Source organism: Lampetra planeri, chromosome 78 (assembly GCF_965212315.1).
Source record: "Lampetra planeri chromosome 78, kcLamPlan1.2.h2, whole genome shotgun sequence".
Lineage (NCBI taxonomy): Eukaryota > Metazoa > Chordata > Hyperoartia > Petromyzontiformes > Petromyzontidae > Lampetra > Lampetra planeri.
In genome coordinates, this window is record NC_136183.1 from 2,827,897 (window position 1) to 2,848,809 (window position 20,913).

A 20,913-nucleotide genomic window follows, 5' to 3' on the forward strand; every position below is an offset into this window, starting at 1 on the left:
TCCAGGTTGGAACATTACAACGCGGGGCCTAGCCATGCGGGGCCTTGCCTCCTGCCCTCGCCTGATTGCATTTGCTTTAATTCTCTGCTTAAGTTTTTTGTCTTCATCTGGCTCACTACTTTGAAACTTTGTTTCTTTTAAATATTTCTACAGTTTTTTTTATCCTACCAGGCCAAGCACACTTCAGCTGCTATACCGCTCTTGTTTTCAGAAGCGACCTGCCCACAACAAAGTGGCTTATCAACGTGTGGAAATGTCTGTCGGTCAAATACTCTAAACGCGTGGTGATGTTGACTCTAAACGTGGAGGGGAAAACCCTGAGGATCCGGAGGAAAATCCACGCGACCACGGGGAGAGAGAGAGACACGCAAACTCCAAATATACAGGAGGGGTCGGGATCGAACCCACCACCTCCTGTCAACCAGGAGAGGCAGTTAACATCTCCCAGCCACCATGGTGCACACTCGAGTACATGACCACAATGAGTCTCAGCACTCTAATTCAGGAGCGTTCTGCCGAGTTGGTTTTGCTGATGCACCCTTTAGACCGATGAACAACTATTTCTATATTACCAACCAAGGCTCATAGAGCTGTTAGATCTTTTGTCAGAAGCCACCTGGCCATAGATGATAGCTCAACGAAATGGCTTTTCACGTTGAAGATTGAGTTCGATTCCAACCCTGACGCATTTATAATTGCAGTTTACATTTTTTTTATTTTTTCTCTCTCTTCCTGTAGTGGCATTGATTTTTTTCCACATTTAGAAACATGCATTTTGAGAATTTTGCTGCAATACATTTCCATATTATAACTGACTAAGTTGAGCTATCATTTGTGTCCAGGTCGATTCTGAAAAAGAGCTATGCAGCTCAGATGGCCTCACCTGGTAAAATAAAAATATTGTACTGTGTTTTAGGGTTTTCCAATTTAATTTCTTATTTAGCAGTTAAAGATTATGTTTCAGGAGGGTCCTGCATTGCACTGTTTGACCACCACCAACTATATTTTGAGTTTAGGTTTGGGAGAAAAACGGAAAACCCAGTGGAACACCAATGCCGACGGTGACGGCCGACGCCAGGATAGCGGCCACAGGCTCGAAGGGAGGGCAACCCGGCTCTTGTCCCAAGAAAGGAATCCACTGCCCTCCACGGTGGCGCATCGCCGGCGGGGCTGCACGTTGAGCCCCAACTTTTCTAGGAGGTTGGTACCTGCAATACACTCGTGGCATAACACGCTCGACACGTATAACTCCTGGTTACACACCTGGTGTCCGAAGCAACCCTTGAGGGTGACCCTCCCCAGCAGTCCCATCCCAGTTTCACTTGCAGTGTGCAGCACACGGTCCGAGGCCTGTAGGCGGCTCACGTCAACCCCGACCACACTGCAGTGTGTTGCACTCACGAGTGACGTTACCGCCCCCCGTGTCCAGCAGAATCTGAGTACGCCGCCTGTTCACCTGCCCTTCCACGAGCGACGTGGCCCCCATTATTCCTGCCACCAGCTCCCGCAGCCAGTCACCCGCAGTCGCCGCATTCTGGGGTGTTGTTGTCGGCATCTGCGTGGGGGTCAATCGCTCACCATTATCACGACAGTTTATTTGTGTTGGGACCACGTCGATTGCACCCCTCTGTGGTCCCCTCTTTAGGGAGGCCTTGGTGTTTAACCCTGGTGCTTCTCTCGCGCGAGCGATCTGGGGACAGTTTCTCACGAGATGCCCCCATTGGTCGCATAGATAGCACGCACGGGGAAGGGCGGTGGCTCCATAAGAGGCCCCTTGCTCACTCCCCCTTTCCCTCCCAGTGCGCATTTGTTCGAGTTCTGCCTCTTATTGAGATACTCGCCTGGTTATCCCCCCGACCATGGAGCGTAGCCCTCCCACCTCGGACTAGACTATCTCCGCTGTGGACTGCAGCTTGGTCACATTCAGGTGTACTTGGGTCACCTCCCCGCATACTTGGGTTACCTCCTCGCGTACTTGGGTCGCATGGCCTGTGATATCTCCTATGCCGGTCTGTATCCCTGCCACCCATCCTGGGGTTGTCTCACGGGGTTCCGGAGGCTCCCTCGTCCCCCCCCTCACCTCCTCCTCTGGAAGAAGACTTGCAATGGTGCTATCCCGTCCCAGCCGTCGGAATTCCGCACGCTCGCGAGCAAATTTCTCACACACATGTGCGCGTGCTCGGCAACGGTGTTAGATGGGGGATATGGACAGTTCGCATCTGGCTGCCACCCCGTTGTGCTTGTCAGATACTGCTGAACTTTCTCGGTGGCGAGGTCATCTATGAACTCGGCAGTGTATCCCAGGCGTGCACTCTGTGTTAGCAAGCGTGATTTATTTTTGTGCGCGCTCACGGAGATCTGAAGTGAGAAGTTCACATCGTGGTTATTGTTGTCGTGGTGGTAGTTATTGTTTACCCAGTTAGAGCCTCGCTCCTTCTCTCTCGTAGGGAGGCCGCTTTGGATTGCACCACTCTTTGATTTCACATTAACATGCTAATTTATCACATTAACATCACTTGCCCCGGCCACTTCTTTATGACCCTTGGGCTACACCCATTTCAAACCTTTTAAAACAATCTGCTTCAGACCATGCTTTCCCACCTGATGAGGGACGCTTGTGTTGCGCCCGAAACGTCGTGATTTATTTTATTTTATACCTATGTGACGTTCTTGAAAGAACCAAAGAGTATGAATTCCTGCAGTTACGAAAGCTTCAAATTAAGAATGCATTTTCTATCAGAGTATGTTTTTGTTTGCATTCTGACCACAAGTATTGTGGTTAATGCACACATAATTCCTTGTAAAAGGTTTCAGTTTTGTGTTTTAACATCTTAACACCTGTTTTGTTGCCAGAAAAACGGGGAAAACCTATTCTCATATTTTGGTACTGGCAAAGGTTCCATGATGAAATATTACAGTATATTAGAGGTGAGCCGTGCGTGTGCAGAGAGGACAGTAAGGAGCCGGAAGTGAATGAATTTTGTGGCAAAAATGCAGGCCTGATTATATGTAAGGATAATGTAGTAAATGAGAAAAAATATAGCAGCAGCGGGGTGTTGGAGTGTGCAGGTGTTACAGGTGTTGAAGGTGAACAGGTAAGCTAAAAATTGCGTGAAAACATAATAACTTACCCTTGAGTACGCATGGACAATTTGGGGTGTGTAGGTTTCATAGTGTTGGCGCAATTTGGTTCCCAAAAAAACACAGGAAGTCTGCTTTATTTATATACATTTATACTCATCTTGGAATGTTTTGTATACGGTTTATCCACGTTTATTTCAGTAATTTAGTTTATTGGGAATACAGTACAGTACTTATTTCAATTGTGATGTATATTTTAGTTGCCGTTTACCTAACCCCATTATTTAGGTAAGGCTTAAGTTTTAAATATCGCCATTTTACCTTTCACACGGCACTTTCCAAGAATGTAACCTCCTCGCTATTCAAGGGGCTGCTGTATTTTTTGTCCATCAGCTATAGCACAGGAGTACGGATTTTCAGCAGGAACTAAATCTCTGCTTTCTTGGTGTAATTACGGCCTATAGTACCATAAAGAGGCTTGGGGTTTTGAATTATTTTTAGTTTTAGATATCTCTGCCTCTGCTCACATTCGTTGAGGATTTTTATGATTTTAGGCAGGCCCGTCTAAAGCTGTGTGACCAGGAGTCGGATCCCTTTCCTGTTCAACATGGCTTGTGGCCGAAATTCCCTCTGGCCTCATGCATTACATTACGTAGCATTTTCAAATAATGATGTGTTTTGAGAAGTTCACAATGGCCCTATAAAAATTTGCATTTCATACAGTAACAATGATACGTTAATCGATGCCTGGCTGAAGTCAAGGGATTGTCCCCTGCTTGTGAACTTTGTTACGCATGTTGATGATGTGGTCATGGCTACTCAATGATATTGAGTTGGAGAATCGTGTTCTGTACCTGGAGAATTCCATGACGAAATGGGGCCTTGCATATGTTCTACAAAAAGATCACCTCCCTGGGAAAAGCTTGACTTAACGCTTTCGTGACTGCAGGAATTTATATTCTTTGGGTCTTTCGGTAAAGTGACGTGCTTTACCGAAAGACCAAAAGAACACCTCCCTGGGAATTTAATGTCATACAACACTGCACCTGCTCAGCTCTCCATGAATAATCAGGTAGTTCTACACGTGGTGGAGGAGCTCCTATACCTGGTTAATGTGTTCACGATCAGCTCTGGTTTGGCATCCAAAGTCTCACTTCAAATTAGTCTAGCAGCATTCTTTCATTAGGCTCTGTAACACTATGTTGGAGCTGCCTGGACTTTTTTTTCTATACCAATGTAATAAACCTTCTTGAGACGGCTTCCGGAATCAGTCCTTTTTATTTTCAACTTCCACAGTTACACTTCACACACTCCCCGTTGCTGACAGACAATGGAAAGCGGGCAGACTTCCCGCCAAGTCCCCACCACGCACGTGGCACCCAGAGCCCCGTACGCGCGTGACTCCTGCTCTTCTCTTTCCCAAGTCTGCTCCCGACTTCTCTCTCCCTCTCTCTCTTAATCCCTTCGTCACGTGGTACCCCCCAGCCAATCCTCCGTAGACAGCGTTGACCGTTCCCGATGGTTCCCTGTCAATCCCGGGACCACGCCTCTGATCCGGCTTCCCATTAGCTGAGGCCCCGATTGTCCAGGCCAATCACCCCTGCTAACATGCCGTGATCACGCCGAGGCCATGCTCCCTGGCTCACCCCTTATTGGCTACAAAGCGGGACCGGCAAGCCAATCCCCACGTGAACCCTCTATGGCTGTTATTACATCACCCCTCCCCCCGGTGAAAAAAATCAGCCGTCTCGGCTGGGAAAAGGGTGATCAACCAATTCCGTAAAACATCTTATTAGGGCACCAAGGTGCATTTAACAATAAAGGGTGAAACGGCGTCCCCGCGCCGAACAACACTTAAAAACAGTCACCCATGAAAAAACCCGACATACATTAGGGCGCCCCTGCAGCGCGGTAACGACAGGGAAGAAACAGCTAGACGATCAAACGTTAACGAAACGGGAGAGATTTCGATCGCGTACGCGACGCGGGACCCTCTCCGCTTCCAGCGCATGGTCGCTTTGCCTTCAGATCGACAGGAGGTGGTAGGCTTGAAGAAGAAGAAGGTTGTTGGTTCTCGGTCATATCTAGGGCAGTCCCCGTTGGAGGGGGGCAGCGGGGGCTTCCTCAGCCCTCAGAACCTGTTCATTTGTAGGAGGCACAACACAGTCCCCCTTGGGATCAACGGGCGTGGCAATCGGCGTAATCGGTCTGGCAGAACCCGGCAAGTCAGCTAGTGGGAATGAGGGACCGACACGCGTATCAACATAGGGTTTAAGTCGCGAGGAATGAACATACCACCGACGTTTTCCGTACGGAACGCGGATACTCTGTGAGTTCCGAACATCCACCAGCGTTACGGGCCCCCGCCACGGCCTGTGCAGTTTAGGGGATGTGCCCACCGGCACCTGGGGGCAGTGGAGCCATGCCAGGTCTCCCACTGACCAAGGCATGCGAGTCGACGCGCATACCATTCGTTCCTTGCCTGGGCACGGGCCGTCGCACACCTGGCAGCCTCTCGCGCCTCCGTAACTCGTTCAAGCGAGTCCCGCACGTGATCAGGCAAGGAGCGGTACGGTTGTTTACTCGGCTTAACCAGTTGCACATCCATGGGTGGAACATTTTCACGGCCATACATAAAAAAAAATGGTGAGTATCCCGTGGACGCGTGTGGAACCATGCGGTATGCCGCTAAGACGCCTGGTATGTGCAAGTCCCAATCGGTTTGGTTTTCACTGATCGTGTGACAAAGCATAGCCGAGAGGGTACGGTTGAATCGTTCCACCATACCATCCGTTTGCGGATGGTATGGGGAAGTGCGAATTTTCTTTGTGCCCAGCGCGTCACAAACCTCCTTAAGCAATTTAGAGGAGAAGTTCCGCCCTTGATCTGTGAGCAGCCTCTCAGGTGCCCCCTTATCCATGACATACCCGTTCAAGAAAGCGTCGGTGATGGACGCAGCCGTTTGGTCGGGTAGAGGCCAGGCCATCGGCCATCGAGAAAAATATTCCACCCCGACCAGAAGGTATTTATTGCCCCTAGCCGACGGGGGAAACGGGCCCAGAATGTCCAGAGCAACTAATTCGTTGATGCGGGACACCTCAATGGAACGTAATGGCGGTACATAGTGGTTGTTGTATCTATGCCCTGTTTTCCGTTATTAATATTAAGAATAATTAAGAAAAAAAATATGTTTTTTTATATATCTATTTTTTTTAAAATTAAATAATGAAAACAACTCACAAGCACACCAGGAATCCATGAAACATGGAGGGCGGTTAAAATGATAAGAATTCGGTCACAGAGAGGTCAGAGACATCCAGATGGACAAAGATCGATGGCCTGACCCCCCAAGACATCTTGAGATGCACGGAGGGGGTGCAGAGCAGAGTAAAGGATAATAACGGTTGCCACTCGCGTTTTCTTAACGTTTTCCTAACCGAAAAGTAGAAACTTAACAAAGAGAAATAACCAACAAACCATAGGTTTTTTTTAAATTAGTAATTATCTTATATTACTCGTATTCACCACATACATATCATTTAGAATTATATGTTTCCTATCTACACGACCTTCCGAAAAACTAAAGAGTACGAATTCCAGAAAGCTTAAGTGGAAACATAGTTACATTTAACCTCAGGACATTAAAATATAACTCAGAATAAAACACCAATCTCTGGAGAACTTAACTTGGCGAAGCCCCAAAATAATAATGTGACGAGGATCATTACGAATATTCATTAAACATAGACGAATGATAACCACAATACTAAGACCGAAGGAACTCAATAAATATAATTCAAGAATAAATGTAACACACAGGACCACATAAATGTATCGCATACATCTCCTCGACCACCTTTGTCTTCCAGCGGGGTCTGACCTCAGAATGACCCACGCAGGGCAAGCAAGAAGGGAGCAGAAAGGTCACAAAGGGGGGGGTTTGTGCTGACATTGGAGAACATCTGGTTTTTTTTTTCTGTTTGTTTTCTCTCGTAAGAGACGCGGAGAGAGGAGAGGGTGCTCACGTTTGAGTTAAACACGGCCGTCTTTGTCTCCCCACAGCACAAACAGATGGCCCATGCATGCTTGGAGGGTTAGGAAAGGTCGCGAGGAGGGGTCGCGGGGGTGTCTGCTTCTTCTCGCTCTGTTTGTGTTTTTGTTGCCCGCTCGCAAGGAATGCACGTAGAGGGGAGTCACGTTTTGAGTTAGGCACGGGCGCACACAGCGAGCAGGCAGTCTGGGTCGAGTCGTGCTCGGTCTCGCAACTCGGCTTGCGACGCAGCGTTGCGACAGGGCTCGCAAGAGAGCTGGGGCAGATCGTGCCTCGAGGAGAGATGGGACGACGAGACGTCGTTGAGGTGACAGTCTGAGTGCAGTCAGTCAGAGTCGCGCTCAGCGGTGCGACGGGGCTCACAAGAGAGCTGGGACAGATCGTGCCTCGAGAAGTGATGGAACGAGGAGGGGTCGTTCGAGTCGCAGAAGTCTGAGTTCAACCTGGGTCGCGGCTGGGTTTCAGCCGTGCTCCGGCTGGCGGAGCGTCGTGAGGAAACGAAACACCGATGCCGATAGCAGGTGTCGCTTCTCGCAGAACGAAGTTAAGTGCGAGTGAAGCTGGCAACTGCACGAACAAGGGAAGCACGGAGCAGAGAGAGTGACGACTGACGACAAGCAATCAACCTGTAAAAGGGCGGAGATCGCCAAGCGTCGACCAAGCGAGCAAAGCAGAGAGCGCGAAGCAGTGGAGAAAGCCTGGTCAAACGGCTGTGAGGAAGAGGACAGCGCCATCGAATGTGCCGTGTGTCTAATACACACCCAGATCAACCAGCATCAACCAAAACCGACTCGTCATCCCGCAGTGGAGAAAGAGAGTCAAAGTCTTCCGAACGAGCGCCACCGAGCGCCACCGAGCGACACCCAGCGACACCCAGCGACACCCAGCGACACCCAGCGCCACCCAGCGCCACCGAGCGACACGAGCGACCGAGCATCTTCAAGGACAGCATCGTGCCAACTCGTCATCTAGCAGTAGAGGGAGAGAGAGCGCAAGAGCAGCACGACTCGGACGTCACCGGGCGTCACCAAGCGTCGTGCCAACTCGTCATCTAGCAGTAGAGGGAGAGAGAGCGCAAGAGCAGCACGACTGGGACGTCACCGGGCGTCACCCAGCGTCGTGCCAACTCGTCATCTAGCAGTAGAGGGAGAGAGAGCGCAAGAGCAGCACGACTCGGACGTCACCGGGCGTCACCAAGCGTCGTGCCAACTCGTCGTCCAGCAGTGGAGAGAGAGAGAGCGCACAAGCCGAGACACGCCGAGCGAGGGAGCAGCAGGGGCTCGCGGCGGCCACGCCCAACCCAGAGAAAACTTCTGGCCGCTGTTTGTATCCTCCCACACCACACAAGCTAACGACACAACTCCCAGCTCTAAGAATTAATTAATATTACAAGGGGACAACGCACACACAGCACGCACACGAATAAGACTTAAAAAAAAAATTTGTCTTTGCGTTTCAAAAAGGTTGCCATTTCGAGGTGGTGCGTTCAATATCAACTGATCGTGCAAAGCAGTTGCTGCCGTCGAGTTACATGAATAAGAAATGTTTAGTCATTCATTTTCGTTAACTGCATAATCACGCCAATGAATAAGTATTTTTAGTCATTCATTTTCGTTACTGCATAATCTTGTCCATGAATTTATTGACGTATACTTGCTTTCGGATAAGAGAGTGTCATGTGCTTGTTTAGAATAAAATTGCTTAACACCAACTGTTCGAGTGCTTCTTTCCAAGTCCATGCAAAACTATCTTATTCTTGATAACTGTATCCTGCGATGAGATGTGAAAATGGAGACCTAAAATAGCATAAACACACTAAGATAATCAGTAAACGTTTAATCGATGATAATCGTGTTATCCTGATTGATATAACACTGGATAAGCGAATCTAAGCTTAATTATCATAACTGCACACATTAACATAATCGCAAGCATCCGCATAAATTACTACGATTATCTCAGCGAGTATCATAATTTATGCATATAATCACATGCATTATCATAATGTATGCATGTTAATACACACATTAACATAATTAATGCGATTTGCACATTTTTCGGAAAATTATTAATTTTTATTATTTTTATCAAAATTTCATAACCCTACACATACAACATAATGGGTGGCGTCGTCCGGGATCTCTTGCAGACAGTGTTTTGCATGGATGAAGGAATGAATCACTACGTGTTAACTAGAATATCGTGATCGAACATTGCATGGTGATTGTAAACGGGCGTAAAACAAAAAAAAAAAACGCCCTCTGAGGTTAAAACCCAGAATAGCAGGTTTAAAAAAAAAGACAGTGGAATTAAGATAATATCGTATCAAACCGATTGCATCCTGTGATAAATGGTGTTAGAGGTACGCACTCTGAATCGGAAAATTACAGAATAGCTCGAGTCAAACTGACCACACTCTGTGAGATAATTGTTTTATATGCACTCTGAAAGGAAAGGTCAAAGTAACTCCTGCCACTTGAGATGCTAGGATTAAGAATAATTTTTGAATGGATTACGGAATACTGGGAGCTCGTATTAAAACGTACCAACCGATCTGTTACAAAGCAGTACAGTCAGAGAGACATATGGGAAGGGAGCTGTATCGATAACAGGAACACACCTCGGGGGAAACTAATTGACTGGATAAAATGTAACGAAGGTGAACACGATGCAAAAACTGCAGAGAAGGCAGGACAGGACTCATGCCTTCCCACACAGGCATACAGACAGGGATTGTGGAATGAGGAAAAATTTGGAAAGGAAACGGGAGAGAAATCGTCTCTAATAAACGAGGAAAAATGTCCTCACACCATCGTAAGGGAGGAGAAATCAGTGCTCGCGACACCAACGAAACTCACAGACGTTGATCCACAGAATAAATATGGAAGTAACATTAAATCACACTCTTGGGTACATGGACAGAGTCCAGGGACTGATCGCACAAAAGTTAAAGTAAAGCTACCAGGACATTCTTCACTAAGGGCAGAGGCAAAAACTGAAGGGAAATGGCAACACGAGCGACACAGCACTGGGCGCGCACACAAAAAATGCACGCCGCTGAAACACGAGCGACACAGCACAGACCAAAGTGACAGATTGCCTGATGATAACTTGTTTTATGATGACGCTGACGGCGATCAACTTTCGGAATACTTATTCAACAGTAAAACCCTTAAATTGATGGACAAGGCTCTAGTCAGAATTCCCGATTTTGACCCACACAATAAATCCATGGATATACACACACATATCGCAACAGTAGAAGAGGAGGCAATGATTAGAGGGCTGAGGAGACGGGATGAAAAAGCGAGTTTGTTGAAACGGAGCTTACATAAAGAATCTATCCCATGGGTAAAGTCACTACCACACAAGGTTAGAAATGATTTTAAACAACTGAGCCTGGCAGTGATTCGGAAGTTTGGAGAATATTCGACACTCACTGAGGGGTTTTATGCGGTAAAATCGATGACCCAGGGCATGGACCAAGACCCACGTGACTACCTTTTACAATTTAAAAGAGCGTATTACGCAGGCGATGTGAATCAATACCACGAAGGAGATAAAATGTTCAAAATTATGTTTTTTGAATCCTTGAGCCCAGAGATTACAGAAAGGGTGAGAATGGTTTTGAATCCAGAAACCGCATCCTTACGCCGCATAGAGAGCAAGGCGTACATGGCATGGTTATACAGAGCTAAGAATCATAATTCGGATCCAGAACACAGGGAGAGGGATAAGGAACCCAGCCTCTCAGAGAGGAATAAAAATCACCGAGCAGTCCTACAATGCAGGGAGGAGCAAAGACGCACGCACACATGGCAAAATAACCCAGAGAGAGGGGGGCACGAGAATGAGAGCGGCACTAAGGCGTACATTCAGGAGAATCGCAGGGGGAGGTTCAGAGCTGAACCATATCAACACCCCATGCCACGACACACGCAAGGTCAAAATTACTCACAAAGATGGCGAGATAACCATCTAGCGAGAAGGTGGTCCACAGACTGCGGAGGTACGGAGGCGAACATTCAGGAGAATCGCAGAATGTGGAGACCAAGGGCAGAATCATATCAACAACCCATGCCCCGACATACGCAAGGTCAAAATTACCCACAAAAATGGCAAAGTAACGATCCAGGAAAAATTTGGCACCCAAATGGGAGAAACACTGGGCCAAAAATGTACGAGATCGCAGGATGGAGAGGTTCAGAGCAGAACCATATCAACACCCCATGCCACGACACACGCAAGGTCGAAATTACACACAAAGATGTCGAGATAACCATCTAGCGAGAAGGTGGTACACAGACTACGGAGGTACGGAGGCGAACATTCAGGAGAATCGCAGAATGTGGAGACCAAGGGCAGAATCATATCAACACCCCATGCCCCGACATACGCAAGGTCAAAATTACCCACAAAAATGGCAAAGTAACAATCCAGGAAAAATTTAGCACCCAAATGGGAGTAACACTGGGCCAAAAATGTACGAGAATCGCAGGATGGGAGGTCAAACACAATCGGTCCAATTCCGACCAATTTCTCCACCGGCTATACCAGGAGGGAATAGAGGAATAACACAGAATGCGGTCCAAATACGTGATGAACCACCCACAGTGATTGAGAGCGAGCAGCCCATACGCGCCACGCACGCTGAAGTTTTGTTAAACCCTGGCCTCATTGGGAAATACAAGCAGGCTGCAAGTGACAGGGCGGGCAAATACCACCACAACCGGGAAACATCAAATGCATACGATGCGGTAAGAAACGCGGACAGTGCTCCCGTAAATGATGCGCAAATCAAATGCAAGGACAGGGCTGAATTGAAGTGTGATCGGACAGTAGATAACAGACAGCAGAGACAGAGAGGAAAACCAGAGCGCACAGGGAAAACAGTACCACGCGTCGCAAAAGAGAGCGATAATAGTGCAGGGAGAGGGAACACAGAGACCCACCCTGGGAAGTACAGGCGTGAGCCTCTGAATGGAAAATATCCAAATGAAACAAAAATCAATGTGGATCGGAGTGCTGAAATGGAGACGAATGTCCATGACGTTGAAATCCAACCCACTCGTACAAACCAAAAGGGCAACATTACGAGGCACGGAATTAAATCGACACGCTGACTCGGCAAATGTGCATGTAATCGCAGAGAGAGCGAATGCCATTGATAACGGAGTACAGAAGTTGGTTGTGTGCGCGAATTCTGATTATGTGCAGCACAATTTTACACCACACACTCCCACGACGCGAGAGAGTGAGAGGTGAAATTACATAAACGAACCGGAAAACCGTGACCGAATGATCAAAGTGATAAGTGGTAAACCAGACACTCGGAGCTTGGAAAAATTATGGCGACGAGGTAATATGAGGAAGGTAACGCATAAATGCGTTCGAAACCGCTACCTAGCGTTTCCCAGGATTTAACAAAAATAAAAAAAAATTAATATCCGCCGTAGTTATGATGGTTGAGAATCAATGTAACTTGTGGTGTTGATGTTTAACGTTTTGTTGTATTTTCCTTGCTTATTTCAAATGTTAACCATGTTAAGATTGTGATACATATGCGCGCGATTTGGAAGGAATGCGTTATGGATTAGTACCAATGTTTAACGTTGTGTTTTATTTCTTTGCTTATTTCAAAAGTAACCATGTTAAGATTGTGATACATACGCGCGCGTTGTGAGAAATAACCGCCGAGAGTGAGGGCGGCTGATGGATTTATAACGAAAAAAAACAGGGCATTTACTTTGTTTAAAAATTCGCCAGTGGCCGAATCAACCACTGATAATTTTTAAAAGGGCGGATTGTTACATCTATGCCCTGTTTTCCGTTACTAATATTAAGAATAATTAAAAAAAAAAATTATATTTTTTTATATCTATATATATATTTTTTAAAATTAAATAATGAAAACAACCCACTACAAGCACACCAGGAATCTGTGAAACGGCCATTAAACTGCACAAACAGATGGCCCATGAATGCTTGGAGGGTTAGGAAAGGTCGCGAGGAGGGGTCGCGGGGGTGTCTGCTTCTTCTCGCTCTGTTTGTGTTTTTTTGTTGCCCGCTCGCAAGGAATGCGCAGAGGGGAGTCACGTTTTGAGTTAGGCACGGGCGCACACAGCTAACAGGCAGTCTGGGTCGAGTCGTGCTCAGTCTTGGGACTCGGCTTGCGACGCAGCTTTGCGAGGGAGGCTCGTGAAGGGAGTTGGGGCAGAAGCTTGCCAGCAGGCACCGACACCAACCATGGGTGTCGTGTCTCGCAGAGAGGAGGGACGAGGTGTCGGCACGAGCTGAGAGAGTATCGCTGAAAGTTCTCTTCTACAGTTATCCTGATGTGTTGAGTTGCTCGCAAAGTCAAGGATTGCAATAAGTTGATTGTACTAAGTTTTCACAGTCGGCTAAGAGGTGTGCAAATACAATTATAAATTTTGAGAGCGAATGCCAACAGCTGCAACTGGAGTTGCGCTAACGAACAATCAGCCGGGAGAAAGAGAAGGAGAGCGCCAGCAGAGCTGCGCCACCGAGCGCCACCGAGCGCCACCGATCGACAACGAGCGCCACCGAGCGCCACCGAGCGCCACCGATCGACACCGAGCGCCACCGAGCGCCACCGAGTGCCACCGAGCGACCGAGCATCTTCAAGGACTGCATCATGCCAACTCGTCATCTAACAGTAGAGGGAGAGAGAGCGCAAGAGCAGCACGACTCGGACGTCACCGGGCGTCATTGAGCGTCGTGCCAACTCGTCGTCCAGCAGTGGAGAGAGAGAGAGAGCGCACAAGCCGAGCGACACGCCGAGCGAGGGAGCAGCAGGGGCTCGCGGCGGCCACGCCCAACCCAGAGAAAACTTCTGGGCGCTGTTTGTATCCTCCCACACCACACAAGCTAACGACACAACTCCTGGCTCTAAGAATTAATTAATATTACAAGGGGACAACGCACACACAGCACGCACACGAATAAGACAAAAAAAAAAATTGTCTGTGCGTTTCAAAAAGGGTTGCCATTTTGAGGTGGTGTGTTCAATATCAACTGATCGTGCAAAGCAGTTGCTGTCGTCGAGTTACATGAATAAAAAATGTTTTAGTCATTCATTTTCGTTAACTGCATAATCACGCCAATGAAGAAGTATTTTTAGTCATTCATTTTCGTTACTGCATAATCTTGTCCATGAATTTATTGACGTATACTTGCTTTCGGATAAGAGAGTGTCATGTGCTTGTTTAGAATAAAATTGCTTAACACCAACTGTTCGAGTGCTTCTTTCTAAGTCCATGCAAAACTATCTTATGCTTGATAACTGTATCCTGCGATGAGATATGAAAATGGAGACCTAAAATATCATAACACACACTAAGATAGTCGGTAAACGTTTAATCGATGATAATCGTATTATCCTGATTGATATAACAATGGATAAACGAAGCTGAGCTTAATTATCACAACTGCTCACATTAACATAATCGCAAGCATCCGCATAAATTACTACGATTATCTCCGCGATTATCAGAATTTATGCATATAATTACACACATCATAATTTATGCATGTTAATACACACATTAACATAATTAATGCGATTTGCGCATTTTTTGGAAAATTATTAATTTTTATTATTTTTATCAAAATTTCATAACCCGACACATACAACATACGCATGTTGATGATCTGGTCATGACTACTCAATGATTGAGTTGGAGAATCGTGTTCTGTACTTGGAGAATTCCATGACGAAATGGGGCCTTGCATCTGTTCTACAAAAAGATCACCTCCCTGGGAAAATCTTGACTTAAAGTTTTCGTAACTGCAGGAATTAATATTCTTTGGGTCTTTCGGTTAAGTGACGTGACTTTACCGAAAGACCCAAAGAACACCTCCCTGGGAATTTAATGTCATACAACACTGCACCTACTCAGCTCTCCATGAATAATCAGGTCGTTCTACACGTGGTGGAGGAGCTCCTATACCTGGTTAATGTGTTCACGACCAGCTTTGGTTTGGCATCCAAAGTCTCACTTCAAATTGGTCTAGCAGCATTATTTCATTAGGCTCTCTAACACTATGTGGAAGCTGCCTGAACTTTTTTTACTTAAAAAGCTGTGAGTGTCCATCGCCAAGGTCTAGTCCATTGCAAAGGTCTCCTAAAAAAACAGGCAATAGTCTACATCATAGACTGCCAATACACTCACCGAGGTTAAGAACCAGGCTACAGTCTACATTATAGACTGCCAGTACGCTCACCAAGGCTAAGAACCAGGCTACAGTCTACATTAGTCGTTTTTTTTCTTATATTCACTTTATTTGTTTTATTATTTTCTATCTACGTGACTTTACCGAAATAACCAAAGAATATGAATTCCCGCTGTCACAAAAGTTTTAAGTCAAGATTTTCCCAGGGAGGTGATCTTTTTGGAGAACATATGCAAGGCCCCATTTCGTCATGGAATTCAACAGGTACAGAACAAGATTTTATAAGAATGTAAACGGTCAGGAAATTAACACTGCACATATTCAGCTGAAGTTATATCTGTTCATCCTCGCATTCAAGCTCATTTGAGCCTGGCTTCACACCTCTAAGTTGCAAATGAACATTAATTTATACATTTCTGCATAATACAAATAATATTCTTTTCAACAGCCTTTGCTATGTTAGCTAATTTTTCTTAAATAAATATTCCTGTCGTAGCTAGACAACCAAAATTATGTGCTTGGAGTTTTTGGTAAACATTCATTTTGAAGACACTAGGGTGTCCAGGCATATTTATGACCATTTGCCTTCTCATTGTGTGCCTTAACAGCCCTTGTGATGAATTGGGGAATCTCTTTCACTATATGATGAAAATATGAATATGTATAGATGTGTAAGTCATGTATGACTGTGTTTATATGCATTCCTCTGTGCCTCAATACTCACATAGATGGTGTGGACATGCTTTTCTGTCTGCAGCTGACCCTCGCTCTGCAGAATTGGCCTGATGGAGCAAAGGCACTCAGCGCAGCTCAGTACAAGAAGGAAACAATGCGACCAGCATGTAAACATCACGGATCGTACTGGAAAATTGACACAGCACCAGAGAACACACACAGGAGAGATGCCCTTCAAGTGCAGTGTGTGTGAGAAGGCATTTTCAGATTCATCTTCTCTTAAACAACACCAGAGAACACACACAGGAGAGAAACCTTTCAAGTGCACTGTGTGTGAGAAGGCATTTGCAAAGTCATCAAATCTTCAGACTCACCAGAGAACCCACACAGGAGATAAGCCCTTCAAGTGCAGTGTGTGTGGGAAGGCATTTTTTGATTCATCTACTCTTAAACAACACCAGAGAACACACACAGGAAAGAAACCTTTCAAGTGCACTGTGTGTGAGAAGGCATTTGCACGGTCACCACATCTTCAAAGACACCAGAGAACACACACAGGAGAGAAACATTTCAAGTGCACTGTGTGTGGGAAGGCGTTTGCACAGTCATCACATCTTCAAAGACACCAGAGAACACACACAGGAGAGAAACCCTTCAAGTGCACTGTGTGTGAGAAGGCATTTTCATGGTCATCATATCTTCAGACCCACCAGAGAACACACACAGGAGACAAACCCTTCAAGTGCAGTGTTTGTGGGAAGGCATTTTTTAATTCATCTACTCTTAAACAACACCAGAGAACACACACAGGAGAGATGCCCTTCAAGTGCAGTGTGTGTGGGAAGGCATTTTTTTATTCATCTACTCTTAAACAACACCAGAGAACACACACAGGAGAGATGCCCTTCAAGTGCAGTGTGTGTGAGAAGGCATTTTCAGATTCATCTACTCTTAAACAACACCAGAGAACACACACAGGAGAGAAACCTTTTAAGTGCACTCTGTGTGGGAAGGCATTTGCAAAGTCATCAAATCTTCAGACCCACCAGATAATACACACAGGAGATCAACCCTTCAAGTGCAGTGTGTGTGGGAAGGCATTTTTGTATTCATCTACTCTTAAACAACACCAGAGAACACACACAGGAGAGAAACCTTTTAAGTGCACTCTGTGTGTTAAGGCGTTTGCAAAGTCATCAAATCTTCAGACCCATCAGAGAATACACACAGGAGATAAACCCTTCAAGTGCAGTGTGTGTGGGAAGGTATTTTCAGATTCATCTACTCTTAAACAACACCAGAGAACACACACAGGAAAGAAACCTTTCAAGTGCGCTGTGTGTGAGAAGGCGTTTGCAAAGTCATCAATTCTTAAATCACACCAGAGAACACACACAGGAGAGAAACCTTTCAAGTGTACTCTGTGTGGGAAGGTGTTTGCAAAGTCATCAAATCTTGAAAAACACCAGAGAACACACACGCATCAGAAAATCCACAAGAAGTGTAATCTGAAATCAGCTTGTGAAAGTCAAAGTGCTGCAATGACCCCATTGTTCATGAAACAAGAACCAGAAGACAACCCCAGCCTGGACACTTTGAAAGGTATCAAGGTGAAATATGAAGAGGCGAAGGTGAAATGTGAAGAAGTAACAGTGAAGAGCGTAGAAGTGAAGGTTAAATTTGAAGATGATTCAACTCCAAAATCGGACCTTCACATAGATGGAGGCAGTGTGAAGCAGGAACTAAATTCTAACTGTGAGGCAAAACGTGGCAACTCCCAGGAGTTTGTGGATGTGGAGGTGTGGGTGGACTTCTTAGACAATACAAAGTCAAATGGAGACCAGGTAGATGTGCAAGCTTCAGACAAATAAGCTCAAATGGATGCACCTCTGTCACAGGCCTTTCTAATGAATATAATGTGAAGTTGAACACTCAATTTCTAGGTTCAAACTGCAGTGTAAGAGTGGCTAGTATTTGTGAACCTGTGGGTTGGGGCGATCTCTAACCAGGAGTGACTCAAGTGTTTTGTATCATATCTCATCTTAGACACTCGATGGGTGCCCATAATGGGCATCTGCCCCTGTGTGCCACAAGGTTCACTGGCCTGCATGTGTATATGAGTTTGTAAGTCCGGGGCGATGATTGATATGCCAGTCGGATTTGAACCTTGAACCTCTGCAACAAATAGAGAATGTACTACTACTTGGCTTCCCTCTATGAGAGTGCTGCACATATAGGCCTAATCTCGTCAGATCAACTTCTAAATACGTTGCAACATGATGCAGTACATTTCAGTATAGTAATAAAATGTTGCCAATGTGCCCTTTGATTATTTTGAATCATAATTGAAAGAATACCTGTCTGATTTTGTACGTACATACAACATTTTGTGTATTAATGTCAAACATGGAATATGTGATGTCAGGACAAAGTATCTGTTTTGGTGGTAACCTGTACAAAAACTCACGTGAGAGCTGTTATTTTTGTGATACGGGTCAAAGGGTATTTTTGTGAATCAGGACGCATCTGACTGGGGCAACTCATTGTCTTTGATCATTCATCAGTTAAGGTATGCCACTTACAAGTTACGTATAGGAGATACATTCTCCACAAGAACAATAATAATTATTTTGTATTACGTATACATTTTGTCGAACTGAGACTTAAAATGGACCTTGCCGATGAACATCAGTTGAAGCAAGCCGGACTGTTGAGACATTGTACACCAAAACCAGTCCACAGGTGGCTTGTACTGAACACATGTGTAGTGCCATAAGAGGGGAGGGGCTGCTGGGGGCTCTGGGATCCTAGGCAGATAAGCCCTCGGCGCCAAGCGCTAGGATCCCAGGCACCCCAAACAGTTAAGCCCCTTGGCGCCACCAACGGGCGGGCTGTGCGTGCTCTGTGGGATATCTGGAGGCGCACACAACCCCACCCCTCGTTGGGGATGAGGCATAAAAGGGCAGCTCCCTGGCCGATCGGGGCCAGTTGCAGCTCAAGACCCAAGACCAGCCAGCTTAGGACCCTGGACCCCCTCGTCCCGCTTGTCCTTGTAAGGGCCGGGACGCTGTGAGGGCCAGTGGTGGGACTCTGGGACTCCCGGCTCTACGTCCTTGTAAGGGCGAGTTCCGAGGAAGCCAGAGTCCAGACCCGCACCTTGGCTGGGTCGGGTCAATTAGGGTAATTGCAGCCTGAGGACTCCAGAGCGTAGCCAGAGTAGTGTATCTAGGCTGTGTACCTAGGCTGTAGCAGAGTATCAGGACTGTTGGAGTGTTGTAATAAAGAAGATACCTCTACAAGTGTCTCCGGAACCCATTACACATGCATTCCTAAAAGGCCGTGGTATTTATAGTTTGTGTAAAACATTCCTTTGTTTCGTGTAGAGAACGTTGAATGAAAGATGTCTGCCGATCTGTTTTTTCGCAAGGAGGTACTTTAAAGAGGACATTTGAAGGCATCGTGGATTTTTGTTACAGATTTGTATTCTAGCCTAGGTTTTATTGAATTTTAACTTCTATTTAATTAAAACTTTAGATATATCTGTCTGCATTGATATCCCACCTTGCTTACCACATGTTTACTTAAATATGTAGACGCTCCCTCTGAAGACGTCACCTCAAATTAACGAGTGGGTTACGTCAGGGCCTCCCCCTCTCTCTGGCTTGTGATGTCACCAAGAGCAGAACTCGCCTCCACGGAATCTTAACGACTGCACTGTCTTGGAATGCATTTACACAGTAATCAAATCTTCACAACTGCCAGGGAACACACATTAAAAACCACTTAATGTACACTTGGAAGGCCTTTTGAATTGTCTTGAAACTGAAACACGCGTAAGGAGGTCTACAAGGAGCAGAGTCTGAGATTGACGTGTGAAATTTGAAGTTCCATAAGCCCATCTTTTGTGATTCAAGGACCCAATAAAAATGGCAGCTGGGAAACGTCACCATTCGTGAAGGTGACCTGTGAAGGCTCTAGGGTTTCACTTCCAGGTCGCTAATGGAGCCCGAGACGAATCACAGCCATTTGTGGATGTGGAGATTTTGGAGGACTTTTCGGACAAGGTCGAGTAGAAGCAGACAGCATGTGTGACCATAAGTGTTGGGTAGACCTGTAACCAAAAGCATGAGACACGGTTTCCCAATGGTTATTTCAATTTAGTTTTTAGTTGATTTGGAATACAGTACGTATTTCAATTGTGATGTAAATTTTAGTTGACGTTTACCTAACGCCATTACTTGGGTAAGGCTTAAGTATTGAATATCGCGTTTTTAGCCGTCGCGCGGCATTTTCCAAGAACGTAACCTCCAATATTCAAGGGGCGGCTGTATTTTCTGTCAATCGAGTACAGCAGGGGAGTACGGATTTTTACTAGAAACTAGATCTCTGCTTTCTTGATGTAATTAAGGCATATGGTACCCTAAATAGGCTTGGTGTTTTGGGTTCCTTGATTTCGATGTCTCTGCCTCTGCTCACATTCGTTGAGGATTTTTATGATTTTGGGCAGGCCCATCTAAAGCTGCGTGACCAGGAGTTGGAACCATTTCCTGTTCAACTCGGCTTGTGACAGAAATTCACTCTGGCCCAATGCATTACATTTGTAATGTAAGGTTACACCTGGATAATAATGATGGGCTCTGCCGGCCTCAGCCCGCAACCAATGGGGAGTCGAGTTAGGGGCGTGGCCCTGGAGTCGTACATTAGCTTCGGGAAAGTTCCAGGGGTGTGGCTGAGGATTGGCTGCGGGGCATCACGTGGGCCAGGGATTAAAAGGAGCGGAGAATCCACGCTGGTGCTGTGGTCCGGAGCCTGCCACGTGGCGCTGTCAGCCAACAGCGTGAAGGAGCAAGGGAACTGGAGGAACGAATGTGGTGGAAGCTGTGAACGAAACTGAATAAAGAATTCTCAATTCA

General features: G+C 46.2%; 1 protein-coding gene across 1 annotated transcript; it reads left to right on the forward strand.

Annotated features, from left to right (window-relative positions):
• Positions 1-219: 219 nt before the first annotated feature.
• LOC144738141 (uncharacterized) lies at positions 220-20,913 on the forward strand. The gene is made up of 2 exons (XM_078621086.1): positions 220-1,200; positions 16,083-20,913. Exon 2 carries the CDS (start codon positions 16,111-16,113, stop codon positions 17,869-17,871), a length of 1,761 nt encoding a protein of 586 aa, XP_078477212.1. The 5' UTR covers positions 220-1,200; positions 16,083-16,110; the 3' UTR covers positions 17,872-20,913.

Coding starts and splice junctions, on each gene's coding strand:
- LOC144738141 (XM_078621086.1), top strand. CDS start 16,111: ATGGAGCAAAGGCACTCAGCGCAGCTCAGTACAAGAAGGAAACAATGC.